Source organism: Felis catus, chromosome D1 (genome assembly GCF_018350175.1).
Source record: "Felis catus isolate Fca126 chromosome D1, F.catus_Fca126_mat1.0, whole genome shotgun sequence".
In the NCBI taxonomy this organism is placed as follows: domain Eukaryota; kingdom Metazoa; phylum Chordata; class Mammalia; order Carnivora; family Felidae; genus Felis; species Felis catus.
Genome location: NC_058377.1, coordinates 69818791 through 69845011, shown reverse-complemented (window position 1 = coordinate 69845011; position 26221 = coordinate 69818791). Strand labels below are relative to the sequence as shown.

At 40.1% G+C, this 26221-nt stretch overlaps 1 protein-coding gene across 4 annotated transcripts in view; it reads left to right on the top strand.

Moving 5' to 3' along the window:
• Nucleotides 1-26221, top strand: part of PTH (parathyroid hormone) — a 134679-nt gene that overhangs the window by 98278 nt on the left and 10180 nt on the right. For 2 of the 4 annotated variants that reach the window (XM_045038047.1, XM_045038049.1), the window contains exon 4: nucleotides 21453-21567. The exons of 1 other annotated variant lie outside the window; for it this stretch is intronic. Coding sequence is in view for 2 of the 3 variants with exons in the window: in XM_045038049.1 (XP_044893984.1) it covers nucleotides 21453-21567 (115 nt within the window). In the remaining variant the exon portion in view is untranslated. Of the gene's footprint in view, nucleotides 1-21452; nucleotides 21568-22309; nucleotides 22521-26221 lie in introns of those variants that run through there. One more of the 4 variants, XM_045038050.1, reaches the window with a different exon arrangement.

Here is a 26221-nt window from a genome sequence, read left to right as displayed (position 1 = left end):
TGGTCTTTAGTATGGTTCAGAGTTGTGTGACTGTCACCACTGTGTAATTTCCAAATATTTTCATCACCTTGAAAAGAAACCTTACATCCATTGGTAGTCATTCCCCTCTTTCCCAGCACCTAAGAACCATTAATCTAAGTTCCGTCTCAATGGGTATACCTATTCTGGACATTTCATATGAAAGGAAGCATACAATATTTGGTATTTTATGTCTAGCTTCTTTCATTGAACATGTTTTCTTTTTCTTATTTTTTTTTTTGAGGGGGGTCACATGTCAGCTAGGAGCTCACTTTTTTGTTTTGTTTTCTTGAGAGAGAGAGAGAGAGAGAGAGAGAGAGAGAGAGAGAGAAGTGGGGCTCACCCAGTGCGGGACTTGAACTCATGAACCATGAGATCATGACCTGAGCTGAAGTCAAATGCTTAATGGCTGAGCCACCCAGGTGCCCTGCATAATGTTTTTAAGAATCATCATAGGGGCGCCTGGGTGGCTCAGTCAGCTAGGCGTCTGACTTCGGCTCAGGTCATGATCTCACGGTTCGTGAGTTCGAGCCCCGTGTCGGGCTCTGAGCTGACAGCTCAGAGCCTGGAGCCTGTTTCAGATTCTGTGTGTCCCTCTCTCTCTCTGACCCTCCCCCATTCATGCTCTGTCTCTCTCTGTCTCAAAAGTAAATAAACGTTAAAAAAAAAAATTTAAGAATCATCATGCTGTAGTTTCGTAGTTCATCCCTTTTTTTATTACTGAATGACATTCTATTGTATGCATATACCACATGTTGTTTATCCATTCATCAGTTAATGGACATGCAGGTCATTTTTACTTTAGTTTTTGTGAAAAACACTGCTGTAAACATTTGTGCACAAGCTTTTGTGTGGACATAGTTTCACTTCTCAAAGGTACAAGCCTACAAGTGGAATTGTAGTGTCATGTGGTAACTCTGTATTTAAAAACTGGGAAGGGGTGCCTGGGTGGCTGAGTCAGTTAAGCATCCAGCTTCAGCTCAGGTCATGATCTCCTGGTCTGTGGGTTCTGGCCCCAAATTGGGCTCTGGGCTGACAGCCCAGAGCCTGCTTCGATTCTGTGTTTCCCTCTCTCTCTGCCCGACCCCTGCTTGCACTCTGTCTCTCTCTCTCTCTCTCTTTCTCTCAAGAGTGAATAAACATTAAAAAACAAATTAAAAAAATTTTTGACAATTAAACAATTAAAATTGTTTCCCAAAGTGGCTTCCCGGCTTTTACTACCAGCAAAGCATGAGAATCCAGTTTCCCCACATCCTCACTAATGCTTATTTTTTTTTTATTTTTACACCATATTTTTCTTTATTTAAAAATTTTTCTGCATTGTTTGTTGCGGTCTTCCCCCTCCCCACTAACCTCTATTAATGTCTTTTTAAAAATTATTTTAATGTTTATTATTTTTGAGAGAGAGAGAAAAAAAAAACATTAGTGGGGGAGGGGCAAAGAGAGAGGGAGACACAGAATCCGAAGCAGGTTCCAGGCTCTGAGATGTCAGCACAGAACCTGACACAGGGCTTGAGCTAACCAGCCAAGAGATCGTGACCTGAGCTGAGGTCAGATGCTTAACTGATGGAGCCACCCAGGTGCCCTATTAATGTCTGGGGTTTTTTTTGGGTTTTTTTAACGTTTTTATTTATTTTTGAGACAGAGAGAGACAGAGCATGAACGGGAGAGAGGCAGAGAGAGAGGGAGACACAGAATCAGAAGCAGGCTCCAGGATCTGAGCCATCAGCCCAGAGCCCGACGCGGGGCTCGAACTCACAGACTGTGAGATCATGACCTGAGCCGAAGTCGGACACTTAACCAACTGAGCCACCCAGGTGCCCCTTAATGTCTGTTTTTAAAAAATAGCTATCCTAGTGAGTATTAAGTGGTATCTAATTGCAGTTTTGATTTGCCTTTCCCTGATGATGAATGATGTTGAGCATCTTTCCAGGGCTTCGTGGCCATTTTTATATCTCCTTGGAGAAATAAATGTCTGATAAAATTCTCTGCCCATTTTTCTTTATTTTTTTTATTTAAAAATTTTTTTTAATATAAAATTTATTCTGAAATTGGTTTCCATACAACACCCAGTGCTCATCCCAACAGGTGCCCTCCTCAATGCCCATCACCCACCCACCCCTCCCTCCCACCCCCCATAAACCCTCAGTTTGTTCTCAGTTTTTAAGAGTCTCTTATGGTTTGGCTCCCTCCCTCTCTAACCTTTTTGTTTCCTTCCCTTCTCCCATGGTCTGCTGTTAAGTTTCTCAGGACCCACATAGGAGTGAAAACATATGGTATCTGTCTTTCTCTCTATGACTTATTTCACTTAGCATAACACTCTCCAGCTCCATTCACATTGCTACAAAAGGCCATATTTCATTCTTTCTCATTGCCAAGTAGTATTCCATTGTGTACATAAACCACAATTTCTTTATCCATTCATCAGTTGATGCACTTTAGGCTCTTTCCATAATTTGGCCATTGTTGAAAGTGCTGCTATAAGTATTGGGGTGCAAGTGCCCCTATGCATCAGTACTCCTGTATCCCTTGGGTAAACTCCTAGCAGTGCTATTGCTGGATCATAGGGTATCTCTAGTTTTAATTTTTTGAGGAACCTCCACACTGTTTTCCAGAGCAGCTGCACCAGTTTGCATTCCCACCAACAGTGCAAGAGAGTTCCCGTTTCTCCACATCCTTTCCAGAATCTATAGTCTCCTGATTTGTTCATTTTGGCCACTCTGACTGGCGTGAGGTGATATCTGAGTGTGGTTTTGATTTGTATTTCCCTGATAAGGAGTGACATTGAGCATCTTTTCATGTGCCTTTTGGCCATCTGGATGTCTTCTTTAGAGAAGTGTCTATTCATGTTTTCTGCCCATTTCTTCACTGGATTATTTGTATTTCTGGTGTGGAGTTTGGTGAGCTCTTTATAGATTTTGGATATTAGCCCTTTGTCGGATATGTCATTAGCAAATATCTTTTCCCATTCCGTTGGTTGCCTTTTAGTTTTGTTGATTGTTTCCTTGGCAGTGCAGAAGCTTTTTCTCTTCATGAGGTCCCAATAGTTCATTTTTGCTTTTAATTCCCTTGCCTTTGGGGATGTGTCAAGTAAGAAATTGCTGCGGCTGAGGTCAGAGAGGTTTCTTCTTGTTTTCTCCTCTAGGATTTTGATGGTTTCCTGTCTCACATTCAGGTCCTTTATCCATTTTGAGTTCATTTTTGTGAATGGTGTAAGAAAGTGGTCTAATTTCATCCTTCTGCATGTTGCTGTCCTGTTCTCCCAGCACCATTTGTTAAAGAGACTGTCTGTTTTCCATTGGATATTCTTTCCAAGAATATTTGTCAAAGATCTTTTCAAGACCTATTTGTCAAAGATTAGTTGGCCATACTTTTGTGGGTCTAATTCTGGGGTTTCTATTCTATTCCATTGGTCTATGTGTCTGTTTTTGTGCCAATACCGTGCTGTCTTGATTACAGCTTTGTAGTAGAGGCTAAAGTCTGGGATTCGGATGCCTCCTGCTTTGGTCTTCTTCTTCAAAATTACTTTGGCTATTTGGGGTCTTTTGTGGTTCCATACAAATTTTAGGATTGCTTCTTCTAGCTTCGAGAAGAATGCTGGTGCAATTTTGATTGGGATTGCATTCAATGTGTAGATAGCTTTGGGTAGTATTGACGTTTTAACAATATTTATTCTTCCAATCCATGAGCATGGAATGTTTTTCCATTTCTTTATGTCTTCTTCAATTTCCTTCATAAGCTTTCTATAGTTTTCAGCATACAGATCTTTTATATCTTTGGTTAGGTTTATTCCTAGGTATTTTATGCTTCTTGGTGCAATTGTGAATAAGATCAGTTTCTTTATTTGTCTTTCTGTTACTTCATTATTAGTGTATAAGAATGCAACTGATTTCTGTACATTGATTTTGTATCCTGCAACTTTGCTGAATTCATGTATCAGTTCTAGCAGACTTTTGGTGGAGTCTATTGGGTTTTCCATGTATAATATCATGTCATCTGCAAAAAGTGAAAGCTTGACATCATCATTGCCAATTTTGATGCCTTTGATTTCCTTTTGTTGTCTGATTGCTGATGCTAGCACTTCCAACACTATGTTAAACAACAGCGGTGAGAGTGGACATCCCTGTCGTGTTCCTGATCTCAGGGGGAAAGCTCTCAATTTTTCCCCATTGAGGATGATGTTAGCTGTGGGCTTTTCATAAATGGCTTTTATGATGTTTAAGTGTATTCCTTCTATCCCGACTTTCTCGAGGGTTTTTATTAAGAAAGGATGCTGAATTTTGTCAAATGCTTTTTCTGCATCGATTGACAGGATCATATGGTTCTTATCTTTTCTTTTATTAATGTGATGTATCACATTGATTGATTTGCAAATGTTGAACCAGCCCTGCAGCCCAGGAATGAATCCCACTTGATCATGGTGTATAATTCTTTTTATAGGCTATTGAATTCGATTTGCTAGTATCTTATTGAGAATTTCTGCATCCATATTCATCAGGGATATTGGCCTGTAGTTCTCTTTTTTTGCTGGGTCTCTGTCTGGTTTAGGAATCAAGGTAATACTGGCTTCATAGAATGAGTCTGGAAGTTTTCCTTCCCTTTCTATTTTTTGGGATAGCTTGAGAAGGATAGGTATTATCTCTGCTTTAAATGTCTGGTAGAATTCCCCAGGGAAGCCATCTGGTGCTGGACTCTTATTTGTTGGGAGATTTTTCATAACTGATTCAATTTCTTCACTGGTTATGGGTCTGTTCAAGTTTTCTATTTCTTCCTGTTTGAGTTTTAGAAGTGTGTGGGTGTTTAGGAATTTGTCCATTTCTTCCAGGTTGTCCAGTTTGTTGGCATATAATTTTTCATAGTATTCCCTGATAATTGCTTGTATTTCTGAGGGATTGGTTGTAATAATTCCATTTTCATTCATGATTTTATCTATTTGGGTCATCTCCCTTTTCTTTCTGAGAAGCCTGGCTAGAGGTTTATCAATTTTGTTTATTTTTTCAAAAAACCAACTCTTGGTTTCATTGATCTGTTCTACAGTTTTTTTAGATTCTATATTGTTTATTTCTGCTCTGATCTTATTATTTCTCTTCTTCTGCTGGGTTTGGGGTGTCTTTGCTGTTCTGCTTCTAGTTCCTTTACATGTGCTGTTAGATTTTGTATTTGGGATTCTTGAGATAGGCCTGGATTGCAATGTATTTTCCTCTCAGGACTGCCTTTGCTGCATCCCAAAGCATTTGGATTGTTGTATTTTCATTTTCATTTGTTTCCATGTATTTTTTAATTTCTTCTCTGACTGCCTGGTTGACCCATTCATTCTTTAGTAAGGTGTCCTTTAACCTCCATGCTTTTGGAGGTTTTCCAGACTTTTTCCTGTGGTTGATTTCAAGCTTCATAGCATTGTGGTCTGAAAGTATGCATGGTATGATCTTAATTCTTTTATACTTATGAAGGGCTGTTTTGTGACCCGGTATGTGATCTATCTTGGAGAATGTTCCGTGTGCACTCAAGAAGAAAGTATATTCTGTCACTTTGGGATGCAGAGTTCTAAATATATCTGTAAGTCCATCTGGTCCAATGTATCATTCAGGGCCCTTGTTTCTTTATTGATCCTGAGTCTAGATTATCTATCCATTGTTGTAAGTGGAGTATTAAAGTCCTCTGCAATCACCACATTCTTATCAATAAGGTTGCTTATGTTTGTGAGTAATTGTTTTATATATCTGGGGGCTCCTGTATTCAGCGCATAGACATTTATAATTGTTAGCTCTTCCTGATGGATAGACCCTATAATTATTATATAATGCCCTTCTTCATCTCTTGTTACTGCCTTTAATTTAAAGTCTAGTTTGTCTGGTGTAAGTGTGGCTACTCCAGCTTTCTTTTGACTTCCAGTAGCATGGTAGATAGTTCTCCATCCTCTCACTTTCAATCTGAACATGTCCTCAGGTCTAAAATGAGTCTTTTGTAGACAGCAAATAGATGGGTCTTGTTTTTTATCCATTCTGACACCCTATGTCTTTTGGTTGGCGTATTTAGTCCATTTACATTCAGTGTTATTATAGAAAGATATGGGTTCAGAGTCATTGTGATGTCTGTAGGTTTCATGCTTGTAGTGATGTCTCTGGTACTTTGTGGTCCTTGCAACATTTCACTCACAGAATCCCCCTTAGGATCTTTTGTAGAGCTGGTTTAGTGGTGATGAATTCCTTCAGTTCTTGTTTGTTTGGGAAGACCTTTATCTCTCCTTCTATTCTGAGTGACAGACTTGCTGGATAAAGGATTCTCGGCTGCATATTTTTTCTGTTCATCACATTGAAGATTTCCTGCCATTCCTTTCTGGCCTGCCAAGTTTCAGTAGATACATCCGTCACTAGTCTTATCGGTCTTGCTTTATATGTTAGAGCGTGTTTATCCCTAGCTGGCTTTCAAAATTTTCTCTTTATCCTTGTATTTTGCCAGTTTCACTATATGTCGTGCAGAAGGTTGATTCAAGTTACGTCTGAAGGGAGTTCTCTGTGCCTCTTGGATTTCAATGCTTGTTTCCTTCCCCAGATCAGGGAAGTTCTCAACTATAATATATTCTAGTACACCTTCATCCCCTTTCTCTCTCTCTTCCTCTTCTGGAATCCCTATTATACGGATATTGTTCTGTTTGATTGCATCACTTAGTTCTCTAATTCTCCCCTCATACTCCTGGATGTTTTTATCTCTCTTTTTCTCAGCTTCTTCTTTTTCCATAATTTTATCTTCTAATTCACCTATTCTCTCCTCTGCCTCTTCAATCCATGCTATGGCCACCTCCAGTCTATTTTGCACCTCATTTATAGCATTTTTTAGCTCCTCATGACTGTTTCTTAGTCCCTTGATCTCTGTAGCAATAGATTCTCTGCTGTCCTCTATGCTTTTTTCAAGCCCAGTGATTAATTTTATGACTATTATTTTAAATTCATGTTCTGTTATATTGCTTAAATAGTTTTTGATCAATTCGTTAGCTGTCGCTACTCTTGGAGTTTCTTTTGAGGAGAATTCTTCCATTTCATCATTTTGGCTAGTCCCTGGGGTGGCGAGGAACTGCAGGGCACTTCCACTGTGTTGTCTGGAGTAACTTGCGCTGGTGGGCGGGGCTGCAGCCAGACCTGATTCCTGTCCCCAGCCTGCCACTGAGGTCACAGTCAGACTGGTGTGTACCTTATCTCCCCCTCTTCCAGGGGCAGGGCTCACTGTGGAGTGGTGTGGCCCCTGTCTGGGCTACTTGCACACTGCCAGGCTTGTGGTGCTGCTTTGACGGGATCTGACATATTAGCCGGAGTGGATACGCAAGGTGCACAGCAGCAGGAGGGGCAGGTTTAGCTTGCTTTGCTGTGGGTTGTTCCCTGCAGGAGGGGCCTTGCAGCACCAGGAGGAAGGCAGACCCGTTAGAGGGATGGATCCACAGAAGCACAGCGTTGGGTGTTTGTGAGCACCAAGCAAGTTCGGTGCTAAGAACTGGTTCCCTTTGGGATTTCGGCTAGGGGATGGGCAAGGGAGATGGAGCTGGCCAGCACCTTTGTTCCCTGCCGAGCTGAGCTCTGTCTTCCAGGGCTCAACACCTCTCTCTCCCAGTGTCCTCTCACCCTCCTGCTCTCTGAGCAGAGCTGTTGACTTATAACATTCCAGATGTTAAGTTCCGCTGGCTGTCAGAATTCACAAAGTCTGTTCCCTTCGCTTTTGCAAACCAGACTCGGGGGCTCTGCCTTGCTGGGCAGGCTGCCCCTCCCCCACCCCGGCTCCTTCCCACCAGTCCGTGGAGCATGCACTGCCTCTCCATCCTTCCTACCCTCTTCCATGGGCCTCTTGTCTACGCTTGGCTCTGGAGAGTCCGTTCTGCTAGTCTTCTGGCAGTTTTCTGGGTTATTTAGGCAGATGTGGGTGGAATCTAAGTGATCAGCAGGAAAAGGTGAGTCCAGCATCCTCCTATGCCGCTATCTTCTCCTCTTTATTTTTTTTTAAATATGAAATTTATTGTCAGATTGGTTTGCATACAACACCCAGTGCTCATCCCAACAGGTGCCTTCCTCAATGCCCATCACCCACTTTCCTCTCCCTCCCACCCCCCATCAACCCTCAGTTTATTCTGTTTTTAAGAGTCACTTATGGTTTGTCCTTTGCCTATTTTAAAATCGGGTTGTTTGTGAGGCACCTGGGTGGCTTGGTTGGTTGAGCGTCTGACTTCGGCTTGGGTCATGATCTCATGGTTTGTGAGTTCCAGCCCCACATCAGGCTCTCTGCTGTCAGTGCAGAGACTGCTTCAGATCCTCTGTCTACTTCTCTCTACCCCTCCTCCACCTCACACGTGCTCTTTCTTTCTCAAAAATAAATAAACGTTCAGAAAATTTTCTTAATTGGGTTGTTTGGTTTTTGTTGTTGAGTTTTAAGACTTCTTTATATATTCTGGATATAACCCCCTTATCTAAGATACAATTTGTAAATATTTTCTTCCATTGTTTGAGTTTTCACTTTCTTGACAGTGTCCTTTGGCACAAAATTTTTAGTTTTGGTGAAGCCCAATATATCTTTTTTTCTTTGGTTACTTGTGCTTTTGACATTATATTTAAGAAACCGTTGTCTAATCCAAGGTCACAAAGATCTACACCCATGTTGTTTTCTAAGAACTTTGTGGTTTTAGTTGTTACGTGTAGGTCTTTCACCCATTCTGAGTTAAATTTTATCCAATGACATTCTTATATATGTGGATATCCAGTTGTCCCAACATCATTTTTCTAAACTATCACTCTTTCTCCATTGGATTGTCTTGGCACCCTTGTCAAAAGTCAGGTGACCATAAACAGTGTGGTACTGTCATGAAGACAGACATATAGACCAATGGAATACAATAAAGAGCCCAAAAATAAACTCTTGCATGTATGGTCAAATGATTTTTACAAGGGTACCAAGACAATTCAATGAGGGAAGGACAGTCTTCACAACAAATGGTACTGGAAAAACTAGATATTCACTCGCAAAAGAGTGAATGGATCTTTAACTAACATCATATACAAAAATTAACTCAAAAGGGAAAAAAGACATAACTGTGAGACCTACAAGTATGAAACTCTTCGAGGAAAATATACAACAAAAGCTGCACAGCATTGGGTTGGTTACTGATTTCCTGGTATGCACCAAAAGCACAGAAATCAAAATAAAAAATAGACAGATTAGACCTCATGAAAAATGTTTAATTATGTGCATCAAAAGACATTATCAACAGAATAAAAAGGCAACCCACAAAATGGAAGGAAAGATTTGCAAATCATATATATGTAAGAGATTAATATCCAGAATATTTGGAGAGCACCTGAAACTCAACAACAAAAAACAAACAACCTGATTAAAAATTGGGCAAAAGACTTAGACAGGCATTTCTCAAAGAAGATACACAGATGATCAAGAAGCACATGAAAAGATGCTCAGTATCACTAATCATTAGGTAAATGCAAATCAAAAGTACAAATCCATTAAAATAGCTACTATCTAACAAAAGCATAAAACAACAGGTGTCAGTGAGGATGCGGAGAAAATGAAACCCTTGTGCACTGTCAGAGGAATGTAAAATGGTACAACTCCTATGGAAAAGAGATGACAGTTCCCTGAAAAATTAAAAATGCAATTACCATATGATCCAGCATTCCACTTCCAGATATATATCCAAAAGAATTGGAAGCAGGGACTCATACATATTTTTACACCCCTGTGCATAGCAACGTTATTCACAATTGTTAAGACATGGAAGCAACCCTAGCAAATATACAATGGAATATATCATTCAGCCTTAAATAGGAAGAAGATTCTGACACATGCTATAACATGGGTAAACCTTGAAGACATTATGCTAAGTAAAATGAGTCAGTCACAAAAAGACAAATATTATATGTTTCTACCTATATGAGATAGGTGTTTAGAGTAGTCAAAATTATAAAGACAGAAAATAGAATTGTGTTTTCCAGGAGCTGGAAAGGGGAAATGAGGAGTTATTGTTTAAGGGGTAGAGGGTTTCAATTTTATAGGATTCAGAGTTATGAAAATGAATGGTGGAGATTGTTATCCAACATTATGAATGCATTTAATATCACTGAAATGTACACTTGAAAATGATTCAGATGGAAAATTTTATGTTATGATATTTTATCTCAGTACTTTTTTTTTTAAATCAACTGACTGAAAATGCAATGGTTTATTTCTGGACTCTCAATCCGATTTTGTTTATCTTGTATCTAGTCTTATGCCAGTACCGCAGAGGCTTGATTATTGTAGCTTTTCAGTGAGTTTTGAAATCATGAAGTGTTATCCCTCCAACTTTGTTCTTTTTCAGAGTTGCTTTGAATAAGAAAGCAACTTTAGGGGCACCTGGGTGGGTCAGTCTGTTGAGCGACCAGCTCTTGATTTCAGCTCAGGTCATGATCTCACAGTTTGTGAGTTTGAGCCCCTCATGGGGCTTTGTGATGACAGCATAGAACCTGCTTGGGATTCTCTCTCCCTCTTTCTCTGCCCCTTCAGTGCTCTCTCTCTCTCTCTCTCAAAATAAACTTTTTTTTTTTTTAAAGAAAGCAACTTTAAGTTTCTTTCAATTGCATGTTCTATGAGATAAGCACTTAAAAAGCATTTAAAATATACCCCAAACTGTTAGGTATATTATAAACTATATCTCATTTAATCCTCACAAAAATCCTCTAAGGTAGTGTTATTGTTTTGTTAAATAAACTCATATTTTTAGCATCTGTTATGCATCAGGCATTGTGGACACAAGATAATGGGACTACAAGCTATGTCATGATCCCTGTTCTTACACAGGAGAGAACCGAGGTTCATAAAGGTTAGGTAACTCTCCCAAATTAGAATGCTGTTCTTTTGATTCCACATCATATAATGTTTCCGCCACAGCAAGGCTGATAGTTCTCAAATTTCTACACTTTCTCTTGGACCTAGGCTAGGGCAAGTTGTCGCCGAGTGACACGAGGGCAAAGATAAATACTGGTCCTATTGCCATCTTAGATGAGAGGTCACTCAATCATTTGTTCATTTGAAGAATATTTATTCAGGGCCTACTGTGTGCCAGGAATTAACGATATAACCAAGACTAGATGATATCACAGCCTTTATGAAGTTTACTTTCTTACACAGAAGATATATAACCAGGAATTTCACAAATAATGAAATAATTACAGCAAATAATTGCAGATTGCTGTAAAGAAAAGGAAAATGTGCCTAATTGAGAATACCAGAGATAAGAACTGTTGATAGCAATTTTATGGAAAACCTCCTTAATGAGTTAAAATGTGTCAAGTCATGAAGAATAGAGGGAACTAGGCTCATCGAGAGCATTCCAAGCAGAAAAAGTGTAACAGTGAAGTCCCTGTAGCAGGAAAGAGCTAGATGTACTCAAGAACTAACAGAAAGCCAAGGTGACTAGAGTGTACTGAGCAAAGAGGACAGTAATACATAGCAGGCAATATATGCAGGGCATTGTAGGTTACTTGACAGCTGATTTATCCAAAATGCAGTTGGAAACTATTAAACATTTTTTTTTTTAGGAAAGAGACAGAGTGTGTTCCTTCGACAGTGGAAGAGGGGCAGAGAGGGATAAAGAGAATCTCAAGTAGGCTCCACACGAAGTGAGGCTCAATCCCACGACCCTGGGAGCATGACCTGAGCCAAAATCAAGAGTCGATGGCTCATCCGACTGAGCCACCCAGGTGCCCCTAAATAATTTTAAACCAAAGAATGTTGTGATCTGATTTACTTTTTTTTTTAAGTAGGCTCCATGCCCCACGTGGAGCCCAAGGGGGGCTTGAACTTACCACCCTGAGACCAAGACCTGAGCTGAGATCAAAAGTTGGACACTTAACCAACTGAGCCACTCAGTCACCCATGATTTACATTTTTAAAAATGTTTATTTATTTCTTTATTTTGAGAGAGAGGAGACAGAGAATATGCGCAGGAGTGGGGGAGGGACAAAGAGAGAGGGAGAGAGAATCTCAAGCAGATTCCATGTCATCAGCACAGAGCCCGATGCAGAACTCGATCCTAAAAACCGTGAGGTCATGACCTGAGCCGAAATCAAGAGTTGGATGCTTAACCTGACTGAGCCACCCAGGTACCCCTGATTTACATTTTTAAGAGGTCACTCTGAAAATGACATAAGATAAAAGTTCACTCTGGCTGACGTGTGTAGAGGGGATTGAGTGTGTAGATTGTAATCACGATGTCCACTTAGGCAGCTATTGCTGTGGTCAAAATGAAAGAAGGATGCTTTAGCCTAGGACAGTACTAGTGGAGACGAAGAGAAGTAAATAGGTTCTAGATGTCATTTGAAAGTGAAATTAACAGGCTGACACTTAAGTTTCTGGCTTTAATAACTCACTGGGTGGTGGCGTGGCAGGGGGGATGCTGACATGGGGAAGAGTGGGAGCCAAATAGAGTATATATAGGTTTCAGAAAATCATCAAGAATTCCATTTTTTTTAATTTTATTATGCTTTTTATTTTTAAATCCAGTGTAACTTACATACAGTGTTATTATATTAGTTTCATGTGTATAAGAAATTCCATTTTAGACATGTTAAGTTTGAAATGCCTATGACATGTTCAAAAGCCATGTAATATAAGGGCCAGGCTTTTCCAGCAATAAAAGCTGCCGAGGAAGAGGGCCTATTACTAGGGGCAGGCTGACTCTCTGGGTGCTGGGGAGGTGTCAGACAAAGAACCCCATTATCCTGAGGAGCACAGAGAAACAAAAACCAAGAACTAACTGTGCTATATCAGTGCATCTTAGCAAATATTTATTGAATATCCATAGGGATCACCATGAGGCTACTCTCAGGTATTAGAAAGAGGTGTGGGGGTGCCTGGGTGGCTCAGTTGGTTGAATCACCTACTCTTGATTTCAGTTCAGGTCATGCTCCCAGAGTCGTGAGACTGAGCCCCGGGCTGGGCTCCACGCTGAGTACAGAGACTGCTTGAGATTATCTCTCTCTCTCCCTCTGCCCCTCTCCCCAACTTGCACTCTCTCTCTCTCTCAAAAAAAAAGCAAGCAAGCAAGCAAGAAAGAAAGAAAGGTGTGAACTTGAAGAGAGAAGGCATTGTTCTAAGTCTGGTGACTGGCAAAGTTTAAAACTTTGATCGTTGTTGGACACTTATGAAGATTAAATGGCATGATTTATGTTAAAGCATCATAAATGAAAATTCCTATTATACATTGTGACAGCAGGCATTATTCTGAGCAATCAATACAAAGTACTGTATATTTTTAGTATTTATTGTTTTCTGACAAAAAACCAACAACTTTCATGATGACTTAACCAGATCAAAATAAATGTATCTATGCTGTACAGGCCAACTGTTGCACCACCCTGGTGAAATAGGACAAAATGATACCAAGGAGACTGCTGTGTGTATACTCAGCTCCCATGTGGGTAAAGAACACACCTCAGAATCAGTGGGTCTCAGCAGATCTTTACTCTGATTGCATGTGACCATGACGAACAGCCACAGCTTGATTACATTTGCTGCAATCTGTCTGCTGTTACAGCCCAAACATATCAGAGTATTGTCTGTACATCTTGTACTTTTTCTTAGAGCCCACCTGTCAGCATTAGCCCACAAGCTTGGAAATACACACCAGTGATGACCTCCTTTCCCTTCATACGACTCATAAACTTGTTGCTTCAACAAAATAAGCATTTTTTACATTCCTCCACTCTACCCATGTAGGACAACTCATCTTTTCTCTAACACCCTTTAGTCCAGGTTGCCAAAACCTTTGTTCTTATGAAGGTTCCTAAGGCCTAGAATGTCTCCACTACCCACATTTCTGCTGATTTACTATTTATATTTAGGGGCTCAGATAAATGCAAATTACCATTTCTCAAAACACTGAATGCCATTTATTGCATCTTCATTTGTATTTCCATTTCCCGCTATTTATAATTCAATACACTTATTCAACAAATATTTATAGAATGTCTGCTGAATGTCAGGACTCTTTAAGATGCAAATGACAGAAACCCAATCCAAGTAGCTTAAACAAACTTGCTCACCATGTTTTCATCCTCACCTATACTTTCTATTTTATTCTACTTATAATTCGATATACTTGGTCAATGTTTATAGAATGCTGCTAAATGTCAGGACTCTTTTAGATGCAACTGACAGAAACTGAAATCCAAATAGCTTAAACAAATCAGCTCACCTAACTACAAAGTACAAGGAAAAACATGGTAAAGATCCAGGCATTCAAATGCTGTTATTAGTGTTAATCTTTCTTTTCTACACGCTGACTAGGTTGGATTCCCTAGAAATAGAGTCTGAGGTAGGAATCCTATGAAAGTGATTTATTGAGGGAATGCTTTCAGGAAAATGTACGTGAGGGAAGCAGGGACAGGAAGCTAAGCAAGAACGCAGGCTCTGCTGGAGACTACTAGCTTCAGCCTTTTCCCATGGGGAGATCTGAAGCATAAATCATACCACAGAGTTTATATCCCACCTTGAGACAAGGAGTTCTGATTTTGTAACCCCTTGCCAGTCAGCCAAGGGCTGTGGGATAAGGGATTGTCTGAATCTCCGTGGTGAAGGGAATCTAGGTGAAACACCAACAGCATCCATGGGGCAGGTGTGGTGGCTGCCAAGATTCATTTGCAGCTTGGCCAAGACAAGGGGCAAGAGTCTTGCCTAAAATCTCTTACTGAAAAACTTCAGAGAGAGCCCTGGTGTGAGCCACTCTCTTGCAATACAGATGGGATCAGAGTCAAGCAAACCAAATGGAATGGATGCTTCATGGGAGAGAGGGTTCCCTTATTAAAGAAGAGGGAAGGTGATGTGTAAGGCAAACACAAGCATCCGCTCCACTAGGTACCAGGCATTGCTAGGGGCAAGGGCTACAATGGTGAAGAAAAAAATACACGTGTCTCTGCTCTCGTGGAGCACATCAGCCTTACTTAGTGCAAGACAGACTAACAAAAAAACTGCAGTGCAGTGAGATATATGCTTTGGTAGGGGAAGAATAGATTGCTTATGGAAGCCTTATGTAGAAGAGGTCACCTTATTCTCCTCAAGGGTCCATATTTTATGCAACTTAAATATCCAGTGCCCAGATGGTACCCTAAGTACTGTAAGTGCCCCATGAGTAAGCACATGCAGCTTGGTGTGTGGATTCAGGGGTCTGAGCAGGAGGTAGCTGCTCTCCGGGGGCTGTCTTTTCAGTTTATGAGCCATGCGAGAAAAACCACTCACTACTTTAGGCCTAAATCATGCCATTAAGCAGAGCTATTCTTATATCTGTCTCCTAATGACTTTGTGCCTGTTCCCAAATTCTGAAACCGCTTTCAAATGGTAGACCTGCTAACTCTGAAGATATTGAATTTTTGTCACTTTAGATCAACGTAGAATTCATTGACCATGAGCTCTGTATTAATGGAGTGCTAAGTGATACAAAAAATACAGAGATGAATAAACCTTGGTGGCAGCAAGCTAGGAACCTAGGACTGCTGCCTCGTAGGTTGAATGTAATGACCTGAAAAGGTGAGGGATGCAAATTTCATTTTGTGCATTTTCTGGATAGCTACCAGGGCCATTGCAGGTTTTTAAATGTGCTCTTGGTCATATTGTCACTGAAGATAAGGCCAGGAGGACATAAAGTCAAAGAGAGAAGCCTTTATGTAAGTGCCTCAAGACAGGAGCCACAAATCATCAGTCATGCTTGAGTTTTATCTCATTTTTACTTGACCACCTCTGTAGGGGATCGCACCTACAGATCAAATGTCCATGCCACCATCCTAGTCCAAGTCACCCTCCTCTCTCACCTGCAAGAAGAGCCTCCTAACTGGTCTCTTGGATCCTATCCTCTGCATACGTTCTATCCATTCACCACACAGCAAACTGGGTAATCGTTTGAAATTGTGAATTGAATTGTATCTTCTGCCCAATCCCCACCCCAGCCCTATTTAAAATCCTATTTAAATTGGCTCCCCCAAATGCATACAATCCAGACCCCTTACAGCATCCTATTAGGACCTACATGAAATAACACAACCCTCTCTCTCTTCCCCTTCATTAAACTGTACCATCACTGGCCTGCCTTCAGTTCTGCAGGCACTGGAGGGGGAGAGCCTTCACACACATGGCTCACCGTCCTCAGTACATCTGACTCCAACTCAATTTTCAATCTAGGCTTAAATGACTCAGTCTTTAAAGGCCCTCCCTAACATCTTATTTAAAGAAGTTATCTCCAGGTGTCTGGCTGGCTTAGTAGTGAAGCATGAGACTCTCAATCTCAGGGTTGTGAGTTCAAGTCCCATATTGGGTGTGGAGCTTACTTAAAAAAAGGAGGGGGCATCCTCTCCCCATACACCTTTATTCTGGATCAAGAGAGAATCAAGGGGCGACTGGTGGGTCAGTCGTTTGAGCGTCTGACTTTGCTTAGGTCATGGTCTCAAGGTTTGTGAGTTAGAGCCCCGCGTCGGGCTCTGTGCTGACAGCTCAGAGCCAGGTGCCTGCTTCAGATTCTGTGTCTACCTCTCTTTCTGCCCCTCCCCCGCTCATGCTCTGTCTCTGTTTCTGTGTCTCTCTCTCAAAAATAAATAAACATTAAAAATTTTGTTTAGAAAAGAGAGAGAACCAAGCCCAGTTTATTCTTGGTACTTATCACAATTTGCATTTAAGTGTTTATTTGTTTATTTCCTGTCTCCTCCACCAGGCTGAAATTCCAGGAAAGTAGGAAATTCCTGTTTTATTTTCCAGTGGTGTGCTCATTACCTAGCTAAGTGCATGCATATAATAAGTATTCAATAAACGCTTGAGTGATTCAGCTTCATTCATCTATTTATTAGATGAATCTATTACATAATAGATCTATAATAGAGAGAAATGATGCCAAATCCAGTGTCATGAACATTTTCCCTATGTTCTCTCTATCTATAATAGATCTATTATATAATAGTCATCAAGACTATTTTAAGCCCTAAGACTTTTAAAACTCGGATGGCTAGAAGTCAGCTATGTGTAATTTTCAAGTTTTAAGCAGTTCTTCTTTCCTCTTTTTTGTAAAAATTGAAGACTTATCTTACTCTCTTGGCCTTTAAAGAAGACCTTAATTGATTTGAGGGAAACCACTTGAAGTGTTCAATGTATACATACATCTCGACTACTCATGCACCCTTTTTTTGAGAAAATGGAAATGACATGAAAGCAGATATTTTGGATGAAGCAGCTCAGTTTTCTTTTAGATTATATAAATTTGATGTGCTTTGGTGGTGCCACTCTGCAGAATTTGTACTTATTTGGGGAAAAATATCCTTTTCTTTGGTTGAATTGAAAGAGCTTTATTGTTTGTTATTGAGGAAATAAGAGAGTTTTATTCTCAGAGATCTAGAAATCTGAAAAACGTACCAAAATGTGAGATCCCAAACATTATTTGGAGCTGGAGAAAACAATAGGAGGGAAGGAACTAGACTGCACTGGACTGTCAGTGTCAACAGATAATTTGAAGAAATAACCCACTTGTGCTGACACTGACATATTTTGATCTAATGAGACTGGAGTTTTGTGGGCCATTCTGCGCTACAACCCACCTTGCATGGAGTAGAAGAGGCTTCTCCTGAATTAGGTGGATGTTTCCATTTCTAGTCACCCTGCCTGCCTGGAAAGATGTTGATTCTGGAATAGAAGATGAGGACTAGGGTGATGGCCCTCCAACTGCTTCATGGTAGGTGGAACTTCAACTTCAGGGCAGACGAGATACTCAAGGGCTTGTCTTTCATGAGAGATAAAACGGCACCAACCAGGGGTGCCTGGGTGGCTCAGTCGGTTGAGCGTCTGACTTGGGCTCAAGTCATGATATCTCACACTTCATGAGTTTAAGCCCCGCATCGGGCTCTGTGCTGACAGCTCAGAGCCTGGAGCCTGCTTCAGATTCTGTGCCTCCCTCTCTCTGTGCCCCTTCCCCGCTTACACTGTCTTTCTCTCTCTAAAAAATAAATAAACATTAAAAAAAATTTGTTTAAAACGGCACCAACCAGAAGGTGCCAGACTAGCAGCTGGGCTGGGGGCATCCTCCTAGGACCCTGACCAGATGGGTCTGAAGACTCTGAGCAGCCGCATTCAGCAATACGTATACCTTATTCTCTCTCTTCTGCTTTCTATCCACCATCAATTAAAGGAAGGGTTTGTTTCCTTCCCTCACTGCCCATGCCAAAAGAGTGATGGCAGCAGGTGTTCAAGGACGGATGATAATCCCCAAACTGTCCCATGTGACAGGCAGGAAAGTGAAAGGCCATGCTTAGAAAAATAGAAAATAACAAAATTATTTCGATCAAAATACATAGAAAAGCAACATCCTGAGACCATTAGCTTAACCAGGTAGCATACTCCATCGGGCTGGACTTGCAGAACGTGCAAGCTTCTCTGATGGTAAAACCACCTAGGGAAGAGAGCCTATTGGATGACTAGACTTTCTTCAATCAAGTGGGATGGGGGCACAAAACCTTCATCATTTGGATATTGGAGAAATCATTTCATATTCCCAGGCCGGGAAGATTTAGACCTATTAAGTCTGTGACAGCTACCATGATGAAGATGAAAAAAGAACTTGGAGCAAGTTATGTCCCCTTGCAGAGCCCCAGTTTCTTTGTTAGTGGGTTAGTCTCTTTGGGCTGCTATAAGAAGCTACCATAGACTGGTGGCGTGTAGACAACAGAAATATATTTCTGAACTGGCTTCCTGGCTCATAGACAGCTATCTTCCCTCTATGTCCCCACATGTCAGAAAGGGGGTAAGGAATAATTCTGGAGCCTCTTATAGAGGCACTATTCTAATTCATGAGGGTTCCATGACCTAATTACCTCCTAAAGGCTTCACCTCCAAATACCACCACATTAGGGATTAGGTTTCAACATACAAATTTGGGAGGGACACAGTCAGTCTACAGTAGCACCATGAAGGGATTGGTTTAAATAATCTCTAATGATCCTTTTAAATCTGAAGCTATATTCTTTCAGGCTGCCTCCCATGAATTGCTTTTGATCTAGTTGTAGATATAAAATATACATGTAAAACCGTTAAGTAGTAACATAATTCCTTGCTTGAAAACCCAACTAGAATTTTACCCCCTCTGAGAAAATTTTCTTTTTAATGTTTATTTATTTTTGAGAGAGAGAGAGAGACAGAGACAGAGTGCAAGTAGGGGAGGGGCAGAGAAAGAGGGAGACACAGCATCTGAAGCAGATTCCAGGCTCTGAGCTGCCAGCACAAGAGCCCGGTGCAGGGCTTGAACTCACAAACCGTGAGATCATGACCTGAGCCAAAGTTGGATATTAACCAACTGAGTCACCCAGGCACCCCTGAGAAAATGTTCTTTCTGGCCTCTCCACCCCTACCCGTAGATGCTTTTGGTGTCATAGTCAAGAAATCATTGCCAAATCCATTGTCATGAAGATTTTCCCTATGTTCTCTTCTATGAATTCTAGAAGTTTTAGCTTTTATGTTTAGATATTTGATGCCTTTTGAGTTTATTTTTATATATGGTGTAAGGTAAGGATCTAGCTTCAAGTTTTTTGCATGTGGACATCCAGTTTTCCCAACACTATTTGTTTAAAAGACTGTCCTTTCCCCCACTGAATCATCTTGGCACCCTGTCAAAAGTCATTTGACCGTGTATGCAAGGATTTATTTCTGTGTTCTCTATTCAATTCCATTGGTCTTCATATCTGTCATTACACCAGTACCACACAGTGTTGATTACCATAGTTCTGTAGTAAGTTTTGAAATCAGCAAGTGTTGTTTTCCAACTGTGTTCTTTTTCACAATTGCTCTGGCTAACTGAGGTCCCTTGAGATTCCAGATGAATTTTAGAAGAATATTTCCTTTTCTGCAAAAAACATCACTGAAATTTTGGTAGAGATTGCACCAAATCTGTAGATTGCTTTGGATAGTGTTGACATCTTAACAACATTAAGTCTTCCAATCCATGATCGTGGGATGTCTTGCTATTTATTGATGTCTTTAATTTCAGCATTGTTTTGTAGTTATCACTATGCAAGTCTTTCACCCTCACAGTTAAGTTTATTCTTAAATACTTTATGCTCTTAATGTTATTGTAAATAAAATTGTTTTCTTAATTTCATTTTTGGATCGTTCATTGTGGGTGTAAATAGTGCAACTGATTTTTGTGTGTTAATTGTGTATCCTCTAATGTTGATGAATTTATTAGTTCTGTGTGTGTGTGTGTGTGTGTGTGTGTGTGTGTGTGTGTAATCTCTAGGGTTTTCTACAGACATGCTTCTGTTGTCTGTGAACAGAGATAATTTTACTTCTTCCTTTTCAATTTGGATGACTTTATTTCTTTTGCTTGACTAATTGCTCTGACTAGGACTTCCACTACTATGTTGAATACAAGGGATGAAAATGAACATCCTTATATTGTTTCTGATCTTAGAGGAAAAGTTTTCAGTCTTTCATCATTGAGTATGATGTCAGCTGTGGGTTTTTCATACATGGCGTTTATGTTGAGGTAGTTTCCTTTCAATCCTAGTTTGTTGAGGGTTTTTATCAAGAAAGGGTGTTGAATTTTGTTAAATGTTTTTCTGCACCACTTGAGATCATTATGTGGGTTTTTTTATTCTGTAAGTGTGATGGAGCACATTAATTTTTATATATTGAACCATCTATGCATTCCAGGAATGAATCCCACATGCTGATGGTACATACTTGAACTCATTTTTAAACTAAATGAAATTGAGAACTTTTATGCCCCTGCTAATTAGCTCCCGGGGAGGTTGTGAAGATCAAAATAATTTTAGAAATTAGAGAAAGTATATTTACTCACATACAAATTATAGTGTAGTAAACACACTTTAATATACTTTTTCAGTGTGTGTGTCTGTGTGTGTGTTCAGGGGGGGAGTAGATGAACAATATACCACAATTATAAGATGGGTTATGAAGTCACATTCTCCTGTTCAAATTGCATCTCTGTCAATATAGTTAGGTAACCCTGGACGAGTTTTAAACTTATTCATGTCTTAGATTTCTCAGTTGCAAAATAGGGGTTAAAATAGTCCCATTTTAGGATAGTTGTAAAGATTAAAGCAATAATGTATATAAAGCACTTAGAAGAGTCCTGCCATCTAGTAAGTGCCCTATAACTATTATTGTATTATTGCACTCTGATTAATGAAAGATATGAGTCCTTTGGTGAATCTAAGCTTAAAATCAGAATGTCAGCTAAACTGGTTAGTGGCAAGGAAAGCGTGTACAGCTGAAAAACTATAGGCAGAGACCTTTATGTCAGATAAAAGATTGTCTTCTTTATCATTTATGTGTGTCATCTTGTTTACACCTGAAACGAAACCAGATGCCTATCCTTCAATGCTCCCTCAGGTGAAAAGAAATAATCTTCTAATTTGCAGTGATTGCACAGAAATGTAGGAGTCTGACCTTGAAACTTCTTAGCACCCACGGGAATAAGATTGTGTGCATGTTCAACAGCCACATCTCCATCTCCTCTCCATGCCAGTGGACCAGGTATTACTGCAAATTATATTTTTGTGTCTCCCCCATTTTGTGTCTCCCCCAATAGAGTATATTCCTCAAGGTCAGGGTCCATGACCGACCTTCTCTGTAATCTCGTACATTTCAACACAGGGCCTCAACCTTAGCAGATATGTTTTGGGTTGAATTTCCTGCTTTCATTTTTTTTTTAAGGTTTTACTTAAATTCCAGTCCGTTAATGTATGGTATAATATTAGTCTCAGGTATATAATATAGAGATTCAACACTTTCACACAGCACCCAGTGCTCATCTGGACAAGTACACTTCTTAATTCTCATCATCTATTTCACACATCCCCTCAACCCCTCTTTCATTCTTTTGACCTTTATTCTCTGCCAGACGACATTGAGGAAAAAGCCATGGATATAAGAGACACATGTAAATTCTGGCTATGTCCCCTCACTAGTGGAATGAACTGGAACCAAGAATTTCATAAGTCTAAGCTTCAGCTTCTCACTTACAGACAGGAACAACATTTACCTCAAAGATACTGTGAGAACCAAATAAGACAATGGGTAGTATAAAATGCTGTGGAAAGTGACAATAGATGATTTTTCTTTTACTCTGAATTTTGCTGTATTCAGTTACCTCTCCTAATTCTCAATTCAATTCATAAACTTTTATTTAGTTAATTTGCTAACAGTTATGCTCATTTATTTATCTTTCCTGCCGTATCTCTGTGAAGTTTTTTAACCGATGGACTTTATTTTTTAGAAGAACTTTAAATTTACAGAAAATTTAAGCAGATGGCACAGAGAGTTCCACTCTACCGCTCCCATATGGTTTCCCCTGTTATTAACATGTTACATGGGAATGCAAGCTGGTGCAGCCACTCTGGAAAGCAGTATGGAGGTTCCTCAAAAAACTAAAAATAGAACTACCCTACAACCCAGCAATTGCACTACTAGGTATTGATCCAAGGAATACAGGTGTGCTGTTTCGAAGGGACACATGCACCCCCATGTTTATAGCAGCACTATCAACAATAGCCAAAGTATGGAAAGAGCCCAAATGTCCGTCAATGGATGAATGGATAAAGACGATGTGGTATGTATATATATACAATGGAGTATTACTCGGCAATCAAAAAGAATGAAATCTTGCCATTTGCAACAGTGTGGATGGAACTAGAGGGTAATATGCTAAGTGAAATTAGTCAGTCAGAGAAAGACAAATATCATCTGACTTCACTCATATGAGGACTTTAAGAGACAAAACAGATGAACATAAGGGAAGGGAAACAAAAATAATATAAAAACAGGGAGGGGGACAAAACAGAAGAGACTCATAAATATGGAGAACAAACAGAGGGTTACTGGAGGGGTTGTGGGATGGGGGAGGGGCTAAATGGGTAAGGGGAAGTAAGGAATCTACCCCTGAAATCATTGTTGCACTATATGCTAACTAATTTGGATGTAAATTAAAAAAATTTTAAAAGAAAAAAAAAGATGATAGTGTTCCTCAAAAAGTATAATATCAGTAGGGCCTGCAGACCACAGATAAAAAGAGGGGCTTCTGTGGTAAACATGGAAGTCTGACCCAAAGAGGAGGGCTTGGCACATCAGAGAAGCTCTGCACCGTTTAAAGCAGTCTGCTTCCGAGGGGGCACCTGGGTGGCTCAGTCGGTAAAGTGTCTGGCTTCAGCTCAGGTCATGATCTCGTGGGTTGTGAGTTCGAGCCCCACGTTGGGCTCTGTGCTGACAGCTCAGAGCCTGGAGCCTGCTTCAGATTCTGTGTCTCCCCCTCTCTGCCCCTCCCCTGCTCATGCTCTGTGTCTATCTCTCAATAATAAATAAACACTTAAAAAAAAAAGCAGTCTGCTTTCTGAGATTCCTTTCAAGTCAACCCCTGGGAAAAAATACATTGTATATCAGGGATGTGTGTGTGTGTGTGTGTGTGTGTGTGTGTGTGTACGTGCGCGTGTGTGTATGTAGATACACACATATGGACACATGTACAAGATTCATTAAAATAGTATTTACCTTAAAAAAAAACCATGTTACATTGGTATGATGCATTTGTTATAATTGATGAGCCAACATCAATACATTAAAAAAAAATTTTCTAATGTTTGTTTTTGAGAGAGAGTACGAGTGGGAAAGGAGCAGACAGAGAGGGAGACACAGAATCTGAAGCAGGCTCCAGGCTCTGAGCTGTCAGCACAGAGCCTGACATGGGGCTCGAACCCACAAACCATGAGATCATGACCTGAGCCAAAGTCAGATGCTTAACCTACTGAGCCAGCCAGGTGCCCCCAACATCAATACATTTCAATTAATTAAAGACCATAGTCTATTATTATTTCCTTAGGTTTTATCTAATTTCCTGTTCCTGTTCCAGGATCGCATCCAGGACACCACATTGCATGTAGTCATCGTGTCTCCTTAGGCTCCTCTTGGCTGTGACAGTTGCTCAGACTTTCCTTGTTTTGATGACTTACCAGTTTTGAGGAGTGCTGGTCAGGTATACTGTAGGATGCCCCTCAATTAGAATTTGCTTCATGTTTTTCTCATGATTAGACTAGGGATATGAGGTTTGGGGAGCAAAATCACAGAGGTAAAATGCCGTTTTCATCGCATAGTATCAAGGGTACATTCTGTCAACATGACTTACACTATTGATGTTGACCTTGATCACCTGGTCAAAGGTAGTGTTCTTCAGGTTCTCTACTATAGAGCTGCTTTTTTTCTACCTTTTTTTTTTAGTTTATTTATTTATTTATTTAGAGAGAGTGTGTGTGTGAACGAGGGAGGGGCAGAGAGAGAGGATCCCAAGCAGGCTCTGTGCTGTCAGTGCAGATCCTGATGTGGGGCTCCATCGTATGAAGCATGAGATCATGAGGTGAGCAGAAATCAAGAGGCAGACGCTTAACCAGCTGAGCCACCCAGGCACCCCTCCTCCTTTCTATACTGTATTCTTTGGAAGAAGTCATTCCCCACTTAAGGAATGGGGAGTTATGCTCCCTGTTGCAAATATTTTTTAAAGCAAATACTTTGATGCATAAGTTGATTCTGTAAGATAAAGATGTATGTTATTGCCTGCCTTACCCAGAGTTCTTTTTAAGGAAAGCTGCCTCTATCCATAGCCCCTGCTAAATGGACAGCAAGCCACAGGATCATGATTGGGACAGAGATGACCATCTAACCTTCAGTATTTATTCTGGTCAAACTAAACAATTAAATTATTTTTGGTTCTGTTGGCATTCCGTATTATTTAATTGTCTCACATTTAAAAACCCATTGATTCTATTAAACAAAGACAGAGAACCCTTGGTTTATTTGATGTGTTGAAATCATACTTTCTGAAGAAAAGTTTCCCCAAGTTCTTGCTGACATTTAAAACACTCCATTGAGTGAAGCCTACTTATTTCTTGTTCATGTCTTCAGTATTCAGTATTTCAGTATTTCTTTAGTCTTCAGTATTCTTTAATAGTAAGATTATGCAAATTGAAAGAAGAGTAAACAGTGTTATTAAAGTTCTCCATTGCTTAAAGGGACTTATTGAATAGATTAAAGAATTGAGAAATATATTCCCTTAAGAGCCTATTCTTTTTTTTTTTTTTAATGTTTATTTTTGAGAGAGAGAGAGAGACAGAGTGTGAGCAGGGGAGAGGCAGGAAGAGAGAGAGGGAGACACAGAATCTGAAGCAAGCTCCAGGCTCTGAGCTGTCAGCACAGAGCCCAACATGGAACTCAAATTCAGGAAGGCAAGATCATGACCTGAGCTGAAGTCAGTTGCTTAACCGACTGAGCCACCCAGGCACCCCTAAGTGCCTGTTCTTAAAGGGACAATGTTGCTCATGAACAGGAAAAGAAATTCCATCTCAAAGTGGACAATGATTACAGCACTTGTCATATCTGTTTTTCAAATGGATTTCCCCCCTTGAAGAACTTGATTGTTTTACATAGATATTCCTAAATACTCATCCAGTAGGGAACAAGTGAAATTGTTATATGTAGTGACAAAGAAGGGAATCAAAATTGATGACAATATGTTTCTTTTTGTCAATGGACAACAATTTTAAGAGTCATTGATCAAGAGATGAGATGTAATCCTGAAGAATGGAAAATCAGTTCCTGCCATGAAAGATGAGATTATATGTTGCAAGAAATCAAATTGAAGAACAGTTTATAGAGTTGTTGATTTTATTTCAGTACATGTTCAGGGTACCAGCTCATGTCATAATGTTGAGCATGTTTTCTCATGAATGTATGTTCAGTGCAAAAAAGGACAAAATAATTTGGATGTAGAAGCCATGCTACAATGTAATTGGAACATAAACTGTAACTGTAAGAAACTTTACTTAAAAATTCTGCAAGGAAATTGGTGCAGCCACTCTGGAAAGCAGTGTGGAGGTTCCTCAGAAAATTAAAAATAGACCTACCCTATGACCCAGCAATAGCACTGCTAGGAATTTATCCAAGGGATACAGGAGTACTGATGCATAGGGCCACTTGTACCCCAATGTTCATAGCAGCACTCTCAACAATAGCCAAATTATGGAAAGAGCCTAAATGTCCATCAACTGATGAATGGATAAAGAAAATGTGGTTTATATACACAGTGGAATACTACGTGGCAATGAGAAAAAATGAAATATGGCCTTTTGTAGCAACGTGGATGGAA